This window comes from Macadamia integrifolia, unplaced genomic scaffold (genome assembly GCF_013358625.1).
Source record: "Macadamia integrifolia cultivar HAES 741 unplaced genomic scaffold, SCU_Mint_v3 scaffold1346, whole genome shotgun sequence".
Lineage (NCBI taxonomy): Eukaryota > Viridiplantae > Streptophyta > Magnoliopsida > Proteales > Proteaceae > Macadamia > Macadamia integrifolia.
In genome coordinates, this window is record NW_024868169.1 from 38,213 (window position 1) to 58,197 (window position 19,985).

General features: G+C 37.7%; 1 protein-coding gene across 2 annotated transcripts in view; it reads right to left on the reverse strand.

Annotated features, from left to right (window-relative positions):
• Positions 1 to 372: 372 nt before the first annotated feature.
• The window catches only part of LOC122063512 (SWR1 complex subunit 2), a 47,010-nt gene continuing 27,397 nt past the window's right edge, over positions 373 to 19,985 (reverse strand). Inside the window, exons 9-11 of one of the 2 annotated variants that reach the window (XM_042627207.1) lie at positions 11,026 to 11,068; positions 10,055 to 10,120; positions 373 to 880 (exon numbers count right to left, since the gene is read on the reverse strand). In XM_042627207.1, coding sequence (XP_042483141.1) covers positions 691 to 880; positions 10,055 to 10,120; positions 11,026 to 11,068 — 299 coding nt within the window. In that variant the 3' untranslated portion in view covers positions 373 to 690. Of the gene's footprint in view, positions 881 to 2,061; positions 2,985 to 10,054; positions 10,121 to 11,025; positions 11,069 to 19,985 lie in introns of those variants that run through there. The other variant, XM_042627208.1, reaches the window with a different exon arrangement.

A 19,985-nucleotide genomic window follows, 5' to 3' on the forward strand; every position in this document is an offset into this window, starting at 1 on the left:
TTCTACCCTCGTTGGAGCCTACCTACAGAGGGAAGAAGAAAAATAAAAAACAAAAAAAAATTAAAAAAAAAAAATCTGATTTTTAAACCCAATGGGGTCAGCTCGATCAACTTCTTACAATGCAGAGGTCAAGAGTTCAACTCTTACTACGGCTTACCTATAAAAAAAAAAAAAAAATTTGACCTTCTATCATATTGGTAATTGAGTGGAAAATCTGGGTAACCTTAATATTCTAGGACATTCTATGCTGTTAGGAATTCTACGAAGCAAACTTTAAAATATGCTCACCTAACATGTTTATTAAAAAACAAAGACTCACCTAACATGGCGTGTACAATATGTGATTATCTTCATGAAGTGGGATGTGGTGAGTAAAATAAAGGTTTAAAAAAATAAAAATAAATAAATAAATAAAGGTTTTATCATAAACCATAAACCCAACCTAAAGAGAGTTTCAATGAATGCAGCGAGGCCAGACATAATTTTTATTTTCTTGTAGGATCACTGTCAAACGCCGACATGTGTCCATGCTCCCACACTTGATATATCTACCAACATAATATATTTCGCAGCAGTATACCGTCACGGTATAAAGGTGGAAACTGAAGATCAGCATGTTTGTCATATAATGTTTCAAGTCTCAAGATAAAACTGCATGCTTCAAATTCATTAACAGCTCCTTGAAAACATCTAATCCAGAACTTCGCTTTCGAGAGCCGGAATACTGCGGAAGCGAGCCCAGTATCTCGTATGTGCTGCTTCATTTTTATTTTCTATTACTGATCTCTTCCGCCGACCCGAAAACCCCTGCCCAGAAATTGAATCAAATAGATCTCCCATGTCCATTTCTCCTTTTACTCTATCATTCTCCTCGGAATAACTGCAGAAATACAGTAATTGGAGGTAAAATAGAAGTCATAATAATTGAGATTTGAGCATGCAAAAGGCAGAAAAAATGTGAGTGAAGTATCCAAACTAGCCTTATTTTTATATTCCTGCCATGCTGAGAAAACAAACATATGAACATCCACAATGCAGTTTCACAATGTTGAGGCCTAATTTTATCTTTCATATGAAACAGCTCTTCTAAACCCAACTGTCCAAGCTTAATAATTGTAATAAGAATGAAAGCTTATCTTTTCTATAACTATCGTTCCAGCATGAATTGAGATAAGTTAAAATTGTTTCAAGGCCAGATCCTTTAGGGTAATGTATTCAATCAAAAGATCCTTGCAAAGGCACTTGTTTCAATGCCTTACAAAACCCATGTGAGTTTGCAATGATAGAAGTAAATAATCAGAAAAAAGGGATGTGAAACTCTATATTGAAAAGGGATTTAATATGGGGGGAGGGTATAGGACTATGGCAACAAAAAAGAGAAACAGAAAATGATTCTTTCCTCTATTTTTAGTTCTTTGTTTGGATCAGATTGATATTCCCCCCACCCCCCCCCAAAAACCCCTCTTTCCGTTCCATAACATCAGGAAGCTTGATCTTCATCAAGAAGTTACTGTCACCGTCACCAGAGACATCCTTAAATATGATATCAGCAAAATTGGACAATCCTCCCCAACTACTAAGTGTCAGTTACACGATTCTGTTCCACCGTTGTGTTCTAAGGAAAAATACAAAAGCTCATTTCCTTCCATCAATTTCCCGCTTTTATTCCTTTACCAAAAATATTTCCCTCTTTTATTCTCCTCTTCTTTTTAAAATCTAGACCTCTCATACCCTAAACTAAGCCAAAGAAACCCGCGGATACCATAATCAAATAACACACCATAAACAGCCTTTCACGTAATAAATGCAGGGTATTGGTCAAACACAACACCAAAGCTTCCTGCTGCAACAAAATTTTCAACAAATGATGGATATCTTTGAGGGACAGGAATTGTATGTCTTAATCAAATGTAGGAGGCTAGTATCAGAAAACAGTAAAATGTTCCGCCAACTGTTACAAGAGTCGAGGAACATTAGACATATTATAATGCAGGTTATTCAAAGCCCAATCAACTGATCTGGATTTGCTTCATAGACAATGGATTCAATTTCGGAAACTGGGAAGATTGCATTACAGGAAATTAGGTCTACTTCCATCACTTTTCTGAGGATTGCATTACAGGAAATTAGGTCTACTTCCATCACTTTTCTGAGGACTTCATTTGGGATGGTGAAAACTGTTTATTCATGAAACTGGCGCCAATTAGAAAAGTTGCCATGTTATCTATCTAAAGAGACCCAGATCTTGCAATTTCATGTTATACTGGGAAGGTAATGACCAATTTGCCAATAAGATGTTAACCTTTTAGGATTTAATTTCAGGTGTTCCACTTAGATTCAGGTCTATTTTAAGCTCAATTCTGTAATTAGTAGTTTTATTGTTTAAAGGTTAAAACACTCGTGGGAGTTGCTATCTTGTAATAGGAGTCAATTATTTAGTTGTTTTAGGATTTTCTTCGTTGAGTCAAGTTAAAATTCATATTTGGGATGGGTAGCCTATAAGTAGGATACGGAGTAAGAATCGTGAGCAGTTTCTCATTCCTTATCACTAATTCCCAAGGAGACTACACAACGAAAAGGAATGACCCCAATTAAAGCAAAAGCAAAAAGAAGAATACAGCAAGAGAAAGAAGTAAAAGGCTGAGGCAATTGAGATGGATTACCCAGAGATGACCCCTCAAGTGGCCCTCCCATTGCCTATGCATTGACCACCATTCTCCCAGCCCCACCACGATTTCCAGATTGAATTTCTGATGAATGAGAATAAATTAAATCAACAGCATCCCAACCATTTACACCATTGTTCACAGCCACTGGAAACATCTCTTGACTTGCCTCCAATTCAAAAACTTTCAGCTTAAGCACCACGGAACTGGGTCTTCTAAGCAATCCACTTTGGCTAACCTATCTCTTTTCTCTGGCCTTGCAAAGCGTTTTGAGGAACAATTCAAACTTATGTCTGACTCCGTATGCCTTCTCTGCTCCTGGTATACAAGGGTAGTGGAGTTGAAACAGTAGCCTTGGACTGGTTAGAATGGCATGACAGGATTTGGAAACCAAATCCAAAATATTCCAGTCCATTTCCCAAGCCCAAGACCCATCAGGGGTAATTTACAAAATAACTTCCAGGTTGGGGTTTATTGTAATTATTTTTTAATGACTAGTTGTAATTCTTAAAAGTTCAGCGGGTTTATTGCAAATTCTGGTCTTTCTTATCTTTTGAGAGCTGTCTTTATAGCTATCTTTTAAAAGTGGGGCCCAGTTCTGGATGCAAGTTTAGTTAGGGCGATACGATCACGGATTCAATACAACAACAAACTAAGGCTTATCCCAACTTAATGGGGTTAGCTACATGGATCCAAACAAAACAACGTAGGGAAAACTGAGGTCTAAAAGGGGGATGTAAAGATGAGAAAAGAGGGATGGAAAATAAGTAGAGAAACGAAAAATGAAAAATGAAGAATGAAGAATGAAGAATGAAGAATGAGCAATGACAATGAAAGATGACATATGAAAGATGGCAAATGTAAGATGAAAGATGAAAGCAAAAAAAAGAATGAGGCACAGCCCAGCAAGTCAGGAGACTCTTAGTTAAATGGGATCAACTACATGGATCCTTGCTCTCCACTAGGCTCTATCTGAGGCCAAATTTGGTACAAGACCCAGACTGTGCATGTCATTCCTCACAACTTCTCCTATGGTCAATTTAGGCCTACCCCTAGTTCGTTTAGACTCTTCAATCGGAATAATATCACTCCTCCTTATTGAGGCATCCTTGTACCTCCATTGAACATGACCATACCACCTCAAACAGCTTTCCTGGAGCTTTTCATTGATCGAGGCATCTCCCAAATCACCTCAAATATGTTGATCGGGTCATAATTATACATGAAATTATTATTTAATTGTTAATTTTAATTTGATGATCATGATTAATTTGGCTACATAATGTGATTTTCTATGATTGGAGGATTCTAAGGGTAGAATCGGTTTTTCCAGATAAAATAGAAGATTGGGTTAAGAGAAAGAAAGCAAGAAAGAAGGAAAGGGGAAAAAAAATAGAAAAACTCTTTCTCATGTTCTCTCTCTCCCCTTGTTTTTCTCCCCCTCTTTTCTCTCACTCATGTCCCAATCCTTCTGTATCATCTCTCACTCACACACACCTCCCTCTTCTTTCTTTCTGTTCTTTTTTTCCTACATTATCTCTTCCTCTCTCTCTTCTCTCCTATTTTATCTCTCCCTCCCATATCTCTCTTCTACGATTCCTCTCTTACTCACAACTCCACTTCTACTTTCTCTCTATCTTCGTCTCAAAATCCCTCTCCCTAAAATCTCTCCCTCATGCCCTCACTTTCTCTCTCTCCTACAGAATCCCTTTCTCTTATCTCTCCCATCTCCATAGTTGTCACGGTGCTAAGGCGAACCAAGGCGGTGGAGGACTGTCTAAGCACTTAGGCAAGAAGGCGCCCGCCTTAAGGTGGACAAGGCGACCAAGTTTATATTTTATTGTCCCTATTTTTTAACATATTTTAGTAATCTATATATGCCTTATATCATAAAAAATCAACATTAATCCACATTAAGTTATAAAAAATCAACATTTAGAGAAATGCACTTGTTCTATAATAAGTTTGATTGGTCAAATGATTTTATTTTTACATTAGACTTTTTGTATTTGGTATAACATAAAACCAACTTTCAACAAGTCTAAGAGTACTTAAATCTGAGTTGTAATGACAAAGTTATGCTCTGGTAAAACTTATTTTAAAGTGCGCGAATGCTGTTAAAATTGTCTGAATGAAAATAATTTTATGGATATCAAAACAAAAGATTATTTTACCGGACTTTTGGTTTTAGCAATATTTTAACATGATAGGATTTATAAAATTTTCACAATTGAGAAAAACCCCAATATTTAAAAGTTGAAAATCGCCCTTATAACCAAAATCCAGCTCTTGTTCTTGGATTGGGGGGTTGACTTTTTACCCTTTTGGAATTTGATTTTCAAACTATTTTTATTGGATTCAAATAGAGGGGGTATTACTTATTTATGAATAATATCTTAAGTAAAAAAAACATTTACTTAAATGATATTTGGCATAAATAAGTGCCAAAATACAAGGCGACTGTCGCCTAAGACCCAGGCAAACCGCTTGGACGCCTTGACAACTATGCCCATCTCATACGCAATCTCTCTCTCTCCTTTTTCTGACACGCCCCTTCTCTACTCATGCACTTCTCTTTCTTTCCTAATCACTCTCGGTCTCTCTATCTACTCTCTCACTCTAGTTCTCTAAGACATACGCTGCCCTTCCCATATCGACCTCTCACACATCCCTCACACTCACACATTATCCCTTGCTCTGTTTTTTCTCCCTTTTTCACAGTTCTCCCTTCTTGGATCACACCTTCTTCTGAACAGATTTTTTGGACAGCATTGCACAGAGATCATTGCCATCGCACCAAGGTTACATCACCACCATCGCATCATGCCACATCGGCACTGACCCCTTCTCTTGTGTTCGTGTCTCCATGGAAGAACACCATCGTTGCTGCCTTTTGTTCATTCGCACCATGAGCGGCTAAGTCCCTTTTCTATCCTTAGGTTTAGATGAAGTTTTGATTTATCATTATTTGATATCTGGTTGTAATTCATATTTGATTGTTTGATGTTAAAGACCCCTTCCCTTGTGGATGATTTCTAATAGTTAAATTAGTTTGGAATATTTATCTTTGTGATTCACTTATTCTATTCAAACAATGGTATTTTATGTGATTTTTGACAAACACTAATGATAGCCTTTAACCAATCAACTAAATGTGCTAAGCCGAAGTGATAGACGAAAGTGCTTGACAGCATGGGTTATACTTAGGGTAACATGAGATTATATTTTTGTGGTTGCATTGGAACTTGTAGTTTCAATGAACCGAAGTATGAGCCAGAGATTAGGTAATAATACCAAAACAGATTCAAAACCTAAGGCTCCGTTTGGTATCGTTCTAAAAAACGTTTCTGGAGTTTTTTTGTTCTATTGGAACGAAAAAACGGAATCTTCTGTTTGGTGCACTTATGGTCCGTTTCTGTTTTTTTGGAACAAAAAGTGAAAAAAAAAAACTGAAAAAACGAGATTGGACGGAACTCCATTTTGGAGTTCCATCTTCCCAGTTTCGTTCCATTTTACAAAAAAAAAAAAAAAAAAAAAAAAAAAAAAAAAAAAAAAATCCCGATAAAAATCTGAAATTTTGAAATATCATTTTTTTCGTTTAAAAACTGCGTTTTGACACAAACTGAAATTTTCGTTTTTGACACGAAACGGCATTTTTGGAACAGAAACGATACCAAACGGGCCCTAAGGATAAATTCTTCTCATTAATTCACATCTTAGTTAATTAGCTTGGTTTTAATTTGAATTCTGAATTTTATGAATTTGTTTTTCAAAACAGCATTCACCCCAATCTTAGTGAATTTAGCCTTTTAGTTCTCTGTGGGTTCGACCATTTCTTACCATTATCTCTGCTACACATAGCGATACAGATTCAATAACCCTGATTATGGGTCACTATGGGCCCACACATGATAAACTACTCAGATAACAGCAATAGTGGCAATCCATAATCTATGGAATAACTCAGCACCTTATATGTAAATAAAGTGAAAGAATCCAACAGTAAATAGAATTTGGAAAGAGGGGGTTTTTGGTAACTAAATTGAAGTATAAAACATAACTAAAAGTTCAAAAAGCGGGGCCTTAAGTAATATTTAAAAGATATGGTCTTAGCTGTAATTTTAGAAGTTCATTCTTCAATCCATGATAGGACTGCAACCAGTGGTAACCATCTGCTGGTTTCTAAGGAAAAAATCAACCAAAAGAGTATCAATCAACCTCAATTTTCAGGCAGAGGTTGCCAAACTAAAGTCCGATCAATACTAAAAGCTTTCGCTGGGTTCAGCAACTTGAAAACTAACACGGAGTTGCTTAAACAGGAACTGAGGTCAGGATTAGGGTAAATGGAACAGGTTTCCCTACGATAGCTATCTAATCCCCCGATGTTTCAGGCCCAACAAATTTACTGCTAAGGAATTTGAATTAATTCTATACAGAGCCTGAATCGAGCAAGGGGAATGAAATATGAGAATATCGTGATCAATACCAGCACAACAGTACATCTCAGCAGCACAGAAAACTTGGAAAAAATTAATTCATTCAAATTCGATCTCAATCTTGATGGATGGTCACAAATATAAGTTGCTAACAAACCAATTTATACTAGGAAATTGAAAAACAACTCTATCATAATCCAAAAACAGAAAAATGAAACTCCAAACTAAACAAAAAAAAAATTACAAAAATAACCCCTAATTAAAACAAAGCAACTGCATCATCAGGAGTCATTCTTCTAAGAGTCTTATTTATTTATAATGGTTATTACAGTTAGGAAATTTATATTTAATTAGAATTCTAGCTTCTTTTTTATTTAAAGATTTTAGGGAAATATTCTTGTACCACCCCTAAAAATCTCAATAATTTCATGTAACCCCCAAAAATGAAAATAATATCACCGCAACCCTAATTTTTAACACCGTTAACTGAAAAGGTAGAATAACTTTTTACCCTTCTACTTAATCTCTTGATGAGCTCACTTCTATCATTCGAAACCCTTGCATACTCCCACCATCAGTATGGTCAGAAACAGTGGCAGCTCCGATTTCTTCAACAACCTGATGATTTTTACTTCAATCAGTTACAGATATAGGAGATTATCTCTCCTTGGTGGATGACAAGGTTGACGCCATTGAGAATCTGTTTTCTCGATTCAGCAATAACTGCAGTGAGATCCTTGACCTGGAGCAAAACCTCCGGAGACTCTCCCTCGCTGCTTCTGTCAGAAGTCGAGGGAGAATCGACATGGAGAGTTGTGTTCGTCATCAGAGGACGATGGTTCCGATTGAAACCTAGAAGTGGAGAGGAAGGAAAACGAGGTGAATAGAACAAGGTCGATATGGTGAAAGCGCAGGAATTTTCCCTGGACTTTCTGAATGGAGAAAGGCGAGAGTAGGAAGAGAAAGGAGAATGGATTTGAAGATGGAGAACCGCCATTGAAACGTAGCACTCAAAGGCTAGAGTTCCAATATCGCAGAAGGGATAAAAACCACAGTTTAAAAAATCGGATTAGTGGTCAATTTCTTGCCAAAGAAAAAAAAAACCCTAGAATCGGTGAGTTTTCAGATCTGTAGGTCAATTTTGGCCAATTCAATCCATGTAGCCGATTTTGTTTTATTCCAGGTTATGAGACGACCTACAGATCTGAATCAGGTGGGAATCGATCCGAATTGGCTTAAACCCTCGAAACCCAGTATGGATTAGCAAGAATTCAGGATGGTATTCTTTCGGTGCAACTTGGAACGAAAAACCATAGCCAGAATTCAGGATCATATCCGAGCCATTGCAATCGATCTGAATTTTCCTTCAATGCCAATGCCCATGGCACAAAACCTTCTTCTCCACCAGTGGAACTCAACGACGGTGCTGCGGTCCTTGCCAAGATGGAAGATGGAAGATGGAAGATGGGTGAAAGGGGAATCGCTTCACCCACTACTTACTGATTAAGGTCAAGAGGTACAAGGGTAAGTTTACATACCCATAAGGGTAGTTTGGCCATTTAGATAATATGAGACTGCTCACATCATCACTTAACGATTTAATTCTAACAGAATGAGTTTATTAGAAATTTTCTAATGAAAGTGAGGGATATACGAGCTCTTATTTTCATTTTTGGGGGTTACATGAAATTATTGAGATTTTTAGGGGTGGTACAAGAAAATCTTCCCCCCATGGTTTCTTTTTTTTTTCCTCACTCCCTGTGATCACCTTTTTCTGTTCCTTAACCCTGCAGCACCTTGCTAGCAGGTTTTTCTCTTCTTTCTTCTAACCCTCCCATTGAACTCCTGGTTTCTCTTCCTCTTCTTATCTTCCGTCACTCTTTTCTTCAGCAACCTGTGGGATATTTTCTGCGTCCAGATCAGACCCTTAGCTGCAAGTTCTGAAGAACATATTTCTGCATATGATTATCATCAACAGGTTATTAGATTAAAGTTTATATTCTGTTAACAGAGATCCTTCATTACAGATCTGATATCCTGCATTAATCTGAGATCTGTTCCTGAAGAAATCTTTCACAAATCTTTGTCATCAGTTTCCGTTCCGTTAATTTGTCAGCTGATTCATATTTTCTGCTTTAATACTCATTGGACTCGGATCTAAACCCCAAAGTATATATCTGATTTCAGAATCAGAGGTCCTATTAAATCTGTGACCAATTACTCTAAATCAGATCACTGATTCGGTAATTTGACTGTTAACCTGAAAAAATCAGTGTGCTGGAAATATTCTGCTGAGTCTGAAACCCAATTGGCAGCCTCAAGTTTTACAATCTTACATTGTTTTACCTGGGCCTGTCAGCAGCTTAAATAACATCAAGGTTAAGGACTACATAGGAATCCATCCTTTTTATCAGATTCTCCAACCCCATTATATCGTCATCAAATTTTCCCACCTGTTACTCCTTCCTCCACACCACCCAATGTTTAGAAAGAACCTTCAGATGCTTCAACAATCAAGAGAATAGTTCCAGGATTTTCATCCTCCTGCAGTCAGCCTGGATAGTAAGACTATCCGCTTGAATCTTCAAAATAGTGTTTGATAAGTTACAGTTTTTCCTGTCATCTAATGTTCCATTCTCTGCACATGGGTTTGGAGAAATTTGGAGATTTTGATATTTTCCTTTAGAATGCAGCAGTCATTGGCATACAGTTGTTTCAGTGATCTGAAACTAATAATAACTGCTTAGGTAAAATATTAGAAGTGGAAAATCACTTGACTCCATTAAGAGAAGGAATGATATAAATCTACCACCGATGGAATGTTGATGAACAAGGTAACAGATCAGAACGATAATTGAATCCAATAGAAAACAGAACTGTTAATTACTGAAATAGTTAAGACCCAAAAGAAAAGACGATGCATCTCCTAGGAAATCAATGAAGAAGGTTTACCGTTCCCTAATAATTTTGAACGCTTCTCTTGTTGCATAAGGTAATCCTGTCTTAGGATCACGGTACCTGTAGCAACCACAAATAATTCAACAACAGTTTCATAAATAAAGAAATGTCCTCCATCTTAACTGATTCCATCATCCAAGGAAAACATGGTCAAAAGTGTTTTAACTTTTCATGGAAGCTTGGCAGGGATACAAAAATCAATTCTTATATCCATACAATTCATTACAAGAAAAATTATAATTTTCTCAATTTTCTTCTTTCCCTTAACCCATCCAAGCAGAAGGTTGTTACAATCAATGGACAAATGGCACAGAGCTGGAATGGAGCTATAGGTGTTACACGATATCATGTATTGTATTTTGCACTTATTCATGCTACTGTGCTTAATATTTGTCCATGGTAACTCAATATTGGTTTACAAACTTTCAATCTTTCATCAATTCCCTTCTTGCAAACTGATATATAACCTGGGAGTTTCAACAGAATACACAAAATTTCAATGTTAAATCAATCTGAAAATTAACAAGGATTTTAACATTTTATATCATAACACAATCTCTTTGATTTTCTAAAAAATCTGGAAACAAGTTGGATTGGTTTTATTTACTAACACGTGAAAATTGCTTCATTTGCCATCATTGTTTGCATCATGATAAAGTGTTCAACAGTAACAAACCACAAGCTTCGAAAACAAAATTTCATCAAAAGGTGTTATACATGAACCTAGAATTAAAAAATTAATATCATCTTCTGTCCACTTATATATTACTAAGAAAATTTAACAAAGAAAGCACGAATACAACTAGCAAATCAGACACTTGACCAACTGTTCATGAAGTATCAAGTCCCCAACGATTGTCAAGGCAAACAAAAACAATATATTCTCATGTGAGGTGAAATAGAAGTATAAATGGAACAAGATGACAAAGATGTCAATTTTTTGTTCGATTGCAAAGATGTCTTACTTGGCAGGCAATCCAGTTACTGCACAGATGGCCCTCTGTGGATCTGTAAGAAACAGTAACATTGCATCAACAACATAGTCTTATCCCAACTAAATAGTAACATCAACAGTAACATTGCATCAATAAACTCAAAATTTGATAACATATAATAAGACTTTATCCTGAAGAATGACAAGCTTGATTAGATGTTCTTCAAAGGGATTACAAATAACCTTGAAGTCATTTGCCATTAAAGATTTTCTGTTCGTAGCAGCACTATAAAAAACATGCCGCATGTTGAACGGGGTAAAAAGGAGAACCAACTCCGCCAAGCCAATGTTATCATTCAGCTAGAGAGGGAAAACAAGAAAATCTACCATCAGATGAGGGAACGGTGACAATGATCCTCCCCTCCCCTCCCCTCCCCCCAACCCCACCTGTCCCACCAAAAAAAAAAAAAAGAGAAAGGTCATTCACCTCTTCACAGTTTTTTTTCTGAAAATTCCAGTTCCATTTCACCAGTTCATCCACGTGTGAACTCAATTACCACCTAACTTTGTTTAAAATGACCTTCGCAACGCCTTAGGAACTAGAGAACCCACAAGAGAGGCTGGGAGCTACTGACATCTCCCCACCAAAAGAGGAAAAAAGTAAAGAAAAGAAAAGGACACCCCACAACTTTCACCTCAACCGCCCATAGATTTTCCTTTTTGTGCTTGTGCAGTGTGTTACAGACACTGTCCAGTTTGGACCATGGTTCTACATTTCGACCGATACCATCGAAATTTCGACCATTTCCATGGTATCCAGGATACCAAGACTATATGCCCATGTACTTTAAAAGATCACTAGTTTCGACCAAATTTCTCATATTTCATCCGAAATGTGGGAAATTTCGAACTAAACCGATGGGTTCGACTTTTTCGGTTCAACCAGCCCTTATAAAAGTTCCTTCTAAAATGGGAAGCAAGCACCCTAGTTCGAAATTTTAACCCTCTCCCCCTATTTCAACTCTGCGAAGTGGGAAACTTGGGAAAACACTCAAGATTTTGTGATTGTGCCATCAAATCTTAAATCTAAGCTTGGATTTTGTATATTCATAGCAATCTATTGCGGATAGTAATAATTGTGACACAGTGGGGAAACTCGCTTTTTGCGCATAGTTTAAAGTATCTCCGATACCGATACGATACATGAAATTTTTAAAATCCTTTTGTATCGATATATATCCTACAATACAAACCGATATGCATCAATACACCACTGATACACATCGATACGATACGATATGCCTCGATACGATTCTATGAAAAATATAAAATTGAGGTGAAATGTACGTTTCAGTATGTATCGATACATATCGGTGAGTATCGATCAGTACGTATCAATATATATCAACACGTATAGGTGAGTATCGGTACGTATCGGTATGTATCGATGAGTATAGGTATGTACCGATATAGTGCGCTACGGTCATATAATGGCCAAAATGAGTAATTTTTCAGAAAAACACGATTTTTTGAGGGGTTTTTGTTCCAAAGTTGCTGTCAGCCATATTTCTCTTTAACAAAAGTGGAAATCAAGGTTGGGAACAAGGATTTTACATTTATGGGACAATTACAAACCTTGAATTCTTAGTTCGATACCCTCAATTTAGTGTTTATGCATAATACATGTTATCAATAGATTTTTTTAACAAATTCTTTATGCAAAAGTGTTTAAAAAAATGTTTCCTATCCATTTATGTATATCTTTAGCGTATCTTAGTGTATCTCCGATACGATACGATACCCGCCGATAAGTATCTTCATTTTGGCCGACCGATATGGCTACCGATACCGATACTTTAATCCTTGGGGCCCACCATCTATCACATTTGGATGGAGTAGAACCTTAGAAGATGGACTACCAATTCTAGATCCTTCAATATGATTTGGAATTCCATCTTCAATGTCAGTTCCAAGCTTTCTTTGCTTCCCCATCACCCTATAAGAGATTCCCCAAGGAGCAAGCTTATTATATTCTCCTGGGGTCTACCCTCTTTCATTTTGCTCGCCTCCTCGTAGTTGTTGGCTATCCTTGCCATTCCCCCCCTTTTTCTCTATGTAGCTTTGGTTGTGTAGCTCTGCTCTCCCCCCCTTCTTCTCCTTGCTTTTGTTCCCTTTGGTTCTCTTGTTAATTTATCATTTATTCATCTAAAAAACATAATATATATATATATATGGAAAGGGATAGGCATGCTGCTAACGTGCTTGTGATGCAGACACGGATGCCCTTTCTTGGTTGGACCAGCATGACCGGCTTTGGAAGCCAAGAGCCAGGATTTACCGGTCCAGCCCAGGGTTTTGGTCCAACAAGGGTTGGAAATAAAATTAGTAGTTTACTTAGTATTTTATTTCATGCTTTTATTTTCCAGACTTGAACGTAGGAGTAGGATTTACTTCCTTGCTTTGATTTCCTTTTATAGTTTCCTAGTTTAGACTAGTTTCCATTTCAGTTAAGTTTCTAATTTCATGTTCCTATTTTCCTATATATTGGTTGTAATCGATTAAAGATTTAGAGAGAGTGATTTTGATTATTAAATGAATGTGTTGAGTGTGATTCTCCGTTTTTCCCCTTCTCTACCCTGATTTCCCCTCCCTTCCGTAAGGTTTCTCCATCAACTTGGTATCAGAGTCGAAGGATCCTATTCCTTCCCCATCTTTCTTCTTCCCTTCCCATTCTGTGTCGGATCACCGATACTAACAAAAAAAAAAAAAACCCGAATTCTCCAGAGAGAATCCAGCCCCTTTTAACTCTAACGCCTCCCTGTTCCGCCCGCAGCAAAAAAAAAAAAAAAAGAGAAAAGGAGCAGCAAGAAGAAGAAAATAAAGAAAGAACCAAGAAGAAACAGAAGACGAAGAAGAAGAAAAGAAAAAAGAAAGAAAAAAAAAAACGCAACAGAGAGAGAAGACAGAATCAGAAGACGAGAAGAGAGAGAAACAAAAGAAAGTACAGAAGAAGAAGAAAGAACAGAAGGAGAGAAGAAAGAAGAAGAAAAAGAAGAGAGAGAGGAACATACCTGGTTCGATCGATCCACCGCTGGATATCGAGCTTCCGCCTTCTTCTCCGTCTAGTTCTGACTCCAAGGAGGACTCCTTTTGTTGGTAAAATCCCACATCCCACGCTCTCATATTTTATCCTTCCCTTTTTCTTTAAACTCTTGTGAACTTCCAATAATACCCTTCTCTTCCTCCATTATCTCTTTTTGTCCTAATTTTTAGTCACTTCCAAGTATACCCTTAAGAGTGTTCCTTTGGATTTAAAGTGAACTTTCAATATTACCAATTCTGCTATCCCTGAAAAAAAAAAAAAAAAAAAAAAAAAAAAAAAAATTTACTATTCTACCATATATTCTTGAGTGCTATTTTGTTAATCATCACCATGGTAGCCAATAGTGAAGTTGTTCAGCAGCTGAATTCTTATAAAGGAGAAATTGATACAAAATTTGATGCTCTCACTAACATGGTCACGTCCCTAAAAACAATGGTAGAATCTGTGCAAGTTTTCATTGATCGTTTGGTGGCAGCAGATAAAGGAAAGAGTCCCATTCAATCTGGGGATTCTTCCAACACCACTCCACAAGATCCGCCAATAACACTACCACCACCACCACCACATCATACACCACCAACACCACCTCCACCACCATATGGGACTGGTAGACATGATGATGGAGCAGAAAGAGCAGCAAAACTGGATGTCCTTGATTTTTATGGAGACAATAATCCAGAGTTGTACCTTGACTGGATTCACAGTTTAGATATATTCTTCAGATGGTACAGGTTGACTGAGGTTCAAAAGATCCTATTTGCAGAGGCCAAACTGAAAGGCACGGCTAGAGTCTGGTGGATCAAGCAACAACAACAGAACCGAACCCGAGGCATTGGTTTGGTCACTACTTGGGCTGAAATGTATGAAGTCATGAATCGGCGATTCTTGCCTTCAGATTACAAGCAATGCATGCATCTCAGGTTTGCACAGTTGAAACAAGAGAATTTGACCGTTGAAGAGTATGTTGCTAGATTTTATTATTTGGCCACTCGTTCTGACTTTGAGTGGGATGAAGAAGTCTTAGTGGCCCAATTTCGCAATGGTTTGCACCATCAACTTAGTGATGCCCTTGCATCTAGTTGACTACCTACCATGGAAGACGTCGTACAAGTAGCATATCAGGTTGAGGAAAGTCTGAAACGCCCATACAATCGAAGAAATTTTGCAGATACTTTTTCTTGAGGTACTAGTTCCGTTTGGCAACAGTCTCCTACCCAAGAGAGGTCATCTAGCAAACCACAGGCTAGTGCTACATCTATGACCTCTTCACGACCTAATCGGCTGTATTCTCCACCTCGACATGTCTCTGAAATGTCATCTTCACGGCCTACTCACCCATACTCACCCCCTCGGCGTGGTTCAGATAGACCTTCTGATTCTTGAAAATTTACAGTTCGGTGCTACTCATGCCATGGATTTGGACATATCAGTGCCCAATGTCCCAGCTGTTTGGTTGCTTTTATTGATAAGGATTCTCCTATACCATATATTCCCGAAGAGCAACTTGGTTCTGACACAGTTGATTTAAGAGAAAAGCGTGCAACAGGTGAAGTCAATGACACTCTCAGTGACGAGGACCAACATCCTTTTTATGTCATTCGTCATGTGTTGACCACTCAGAAGGCCACTAAAAATGAAGATTGGTGCCGCAGTAGTATTTTTCAGACTCGTGTGAAGTGCAATGATCAGTTGCTAACCTTGGTCATTGATGGAGGCAGTTGCACTAATGTTGTCTCTGAAGACGCTGTTCGTAAGCTGGGATTGAATATAGAACCACATCCTAATCCTTACAAGGTTGCGTGGGTGAACAACACTAATCTCAAAATCACAGATAAGTGCTTGGTCACATATTCTATTAGTGGATTTAAGGATACAGTCCAATGTGATGTTCTCCCTTTGAAGGTGTGCCATATCCTTCTTGGTCGACCTTGGTTGTTTGATAAGAAAGTACAGCATTGTGGTTATGCCAATACCTATGCCTTCAAGCATGCCAACAAGACTATGAAGTTTCATCTTGCCAAAGATCTCCCTCAAATTAAGCTCAAGAAGATGGTGGGATCGTTCCTCATTCAGCGTATTCCTTCAGACGGTCTCTTCAGTCCTTTCCCTAACTCGACGGAGTCGATTTCTTTTCAGAGGAGAGTTGATGCAGATACGGCTGCCCTTTCTTGGTTAGACCAGCATGACCGGCTTTGGAAGCCAAGAACCAAGATTTACTGGTCCAGCCCAGGGTTTTGGTCCAACAAGGGTTGGAAATAAAATTAGTAGTTTACTTAGTATTTTATTTCATGCTTTTATTTTCCAGACTTGAACGTAGGAGTAGGATTTACTTCCTTGCTTTGGTTTCCTTTTATAGTTGTTTCCTAGTTTAGGCTAGTTTCCATTTCAGTTAAGTTTCTAATTTCATGTTCCTATTTTCCTATATATTGGTTGTAATCGAATGAAGATTTAGAGAGAGTGATTTTGATTATTGAATGAATGTGTTGAGTGTGATTCTCCGTTTTTCCTCCTCTCTACCCTGATTTCCCCTCCCTTCCCTAAGGTTTCTCCATCAGCTGCATGTTGGTCCCAATGATTAGTCCCTTGTGCACCATGACGTGCCATCGACGGCTGTTGTGCATCATGGATCGAAGTTTCGACCACTCCGACCTTATCGAGCCAATCCGAGACAAAATTACATGGTACTTAATAAAAATCCCAGGTTTCAACTGGTTGCAAGTGGTATCGACATATTTCAACCATTTCAATTGATATTTCCTAGAAATCAACTAGAGTGCCTATAAAATGACTTGTTTTGTGGGAAACAAGATAATGTGTGCACATTTCGACCAACATTTCTGATATTTTGATTGTTTCTCTTGGGAGTTCCAAAAAAAAAAAAAAAGCAAATTTCTCTCTAAATTTTTATTTCAGTCACATATTTTGCACAATCAAAGGAGATCTACAAAAAGAAAAGTACTTGGAGCAAAAAAGTAAACCCTATTTTCCCAAAAATTCATTTTTTTTTCTACAATGTAGTTGTATACATAGTAGAGTGCTTTTAATTTTTATGTGTTAGTTAGAATGCACAGATCTACGGATTTATGATGTCAAAATATTTTCTTTTAATCATTTATTTCCATTTCTAGTATGTAACTAATATGTAAACTTACGTTGGTATATAGATTCACTCAGTGTACACTAGGGTCAACACCACAAGTAACATTTTAGGTGTTTTTCATGAAACTAATTCATGGAATAGGTTAGAAATATCAAAAATAGGATGTATACAAAACAAACAAACAAACAAACCAACAAAAAAAAAAACACAATTTGGGGTTCGAAACCATGGTTTCCACCAAGCCAAGAAAAAATCCATGGTTTCCAAGAAATTTCGGTCGAAATGGACAAAACCCTATATTTAAAACCTTGTTGTGCATGAGTGGCTGCCTGCACAGTTGCCACCACGTGCGCACAGCTGCACATAATACACAAAAGAGACATGGCATGTGAAAAACTCGTAAAATGGCACATTGGCCCCAATGATTAGTCGATTGTTGTGAACCATGGCCTGCCACCGAGGGCAGCTGTGTGTGCGTGGCAGCAATTGGCACTATACAAAAAGATATGTAGGCAGTTTCATCTTAAAATGTAAGCAACTAGTATACCCAATCAACTATACTCTAGAACTATAAATAAATACAGGACTTGAGAGGCTTAGAGCAACTTAGATACCAATTCCACAAGTAGTCCTTTCTTACTGCAAGTTTGATAAAAATGCATCTATAGTTGTCACAAAGCTAAAGCAAGCATGGAAAAGGATAGCCACCTTGACGCCTAGGAAAGACCCAAGGCACCTTAGACGAGCACCATATGATATATCCTTGGCCATGTTTCCCAAGCATTTTTTCCATCTTATATACATATATATATATATAGGGAGAGGGATAGGCACACCACCTGCATGCTGCATGCTAGCGGGCACCACCATTGGCGATGCAGGATGGGGCATCATACAAGGAGGGGCAGAGGGGGCATTTCAAAGGAGAAGAGAGAGAAAGTAATGCAAGAGTAGATTACAAGAAACTAACCCCCACAATTGATAAACCCCAAACAAGATAAACAAGACTCGCTAAATAACCTGACAATAAACAGAAGTAAACCCAGGTGAAACAATAGAGAAAGAACCAGCAATTAAACCCCAAAACCAGAGAAAAGAATCACGACAATAAGAGAGAGAAAAAGACCTACGCAGGGTCCAAGAGAGGGATCTGCAGCTGTCTGGACAGAGCTCAGATGGAGCTGGCCCTTTGGTCGAAGGAAGGTCCCACTATGGGCACAAAAACCCCCAAATATGGTCGACTTCTGTTGGCTGGTTCTGAAGTTATAAACCTTCTTGATTTTCAGACCTAGGAGAGAGAATCTGAAGATTTACATAGGAACATCAACTGGTCAAGCCTGGACAGCTTCAAGAAGAGGACTGAGTAGTCCTACAATGCCTTCTAAACAACCTTTAACAGTAGCTCCTTGATCAGATTCATATTAGGGGAGATAAAAGAGATCGCAGGTCTCAAAAAAACCCCAATATTCAGATAGCCGATTCTGGATCTGATACTTCTAGGCAGGTCTGATCTTTCAATGTTAACAACAAACAAAAACAGCAATTAAGAATAGGAGACTGAAGTAAAGAAGAGAGAAGAACCAAGAGAATTGTGGGTGGGGTGGCTATCTCGGCCCAGGCATCTCACCCGCAGCTATCTTGGCTGTTAGAAGCAATTGACTATAATCTTTGTTTATTCAAATTTTCGAATTGAGAGTACATATGCTCCTCTATATAGAGAGGGCTGAATAGCAATCATAACATAACTAGGAACTAGTCTTCAAGTAGGACTAGACAATACCTATTAGGAGTTGGACTCCAAATAGTTCTAGGACTAGAACTCCAACATGGAGTAGGACTAATTAGTCATTCACTAATAGGGAAACCTAAACTGACTAATAACTGAAATAACAAAGGAAATAGACGCAAAACAGGACTCTAACTAAACCAATGAATTAAATCCCGTTTTCCTACTTTCTACCTATATTTTAAGCCCATTAAAGTGACCCATTACAAAGGAAACCTATGGGATCAAAGGCCCAACACATACATAACCCAACCCAAGGCTTATTTGCAATAATATAAGCCTATTAAGTGACTTATCTACATCACACAGCACCGGCTAGATTGCAGCATGCCTCTAACCTTTTCCCATATATATTATTGTCTAAATGACATCTCTATAAGTGTATTTAAAAATTGACACATTTTAATTTCCCCTTGTCTTATTCTCAGAAGTTCTTTATGTTAGGGGTATAAAATGGTTTACAAAAATAATTTAAAAGTGACTTAACATCATGTTATTATCAAAACCTGTCATGTACATTTTTCGAGTTTACATGTGAAATGACAATATTTATCCTCATTGGAAATGTAGTTTTTTATACTAAAAGAGCAAAAAAGTAATGTTACAAATTATTTGACACCTTTAGGGGTGTCAATAACAAGTATATATATATGGCATAAAGGTTTCTGTGGGAGAGTGTGGCCCCTGTGCCCAGATATACTGGCAAAATGACCGGCCCCGCACCCCATGAAATGGAAAATAACATCTTTGTGGATGCTTCCTCATGCGCCTCCATTGGCACTCATGCATATGTAGGAAACATGCTCCCCCATAAGAAACACTTACCCTATATATAGTACAGTTATACAGAGGTCAAAATATAGAACAGAAAAGTGGTAAAATTAAAATTATAGAAACATCTAATAATAGAAATGAGAAAATGTTAGAAATTTATAAACATTTTGAGGGAAAGACCAGCAAGTTTCGGGTTTGAACGCCTTTCATGAATATAACATCACATAG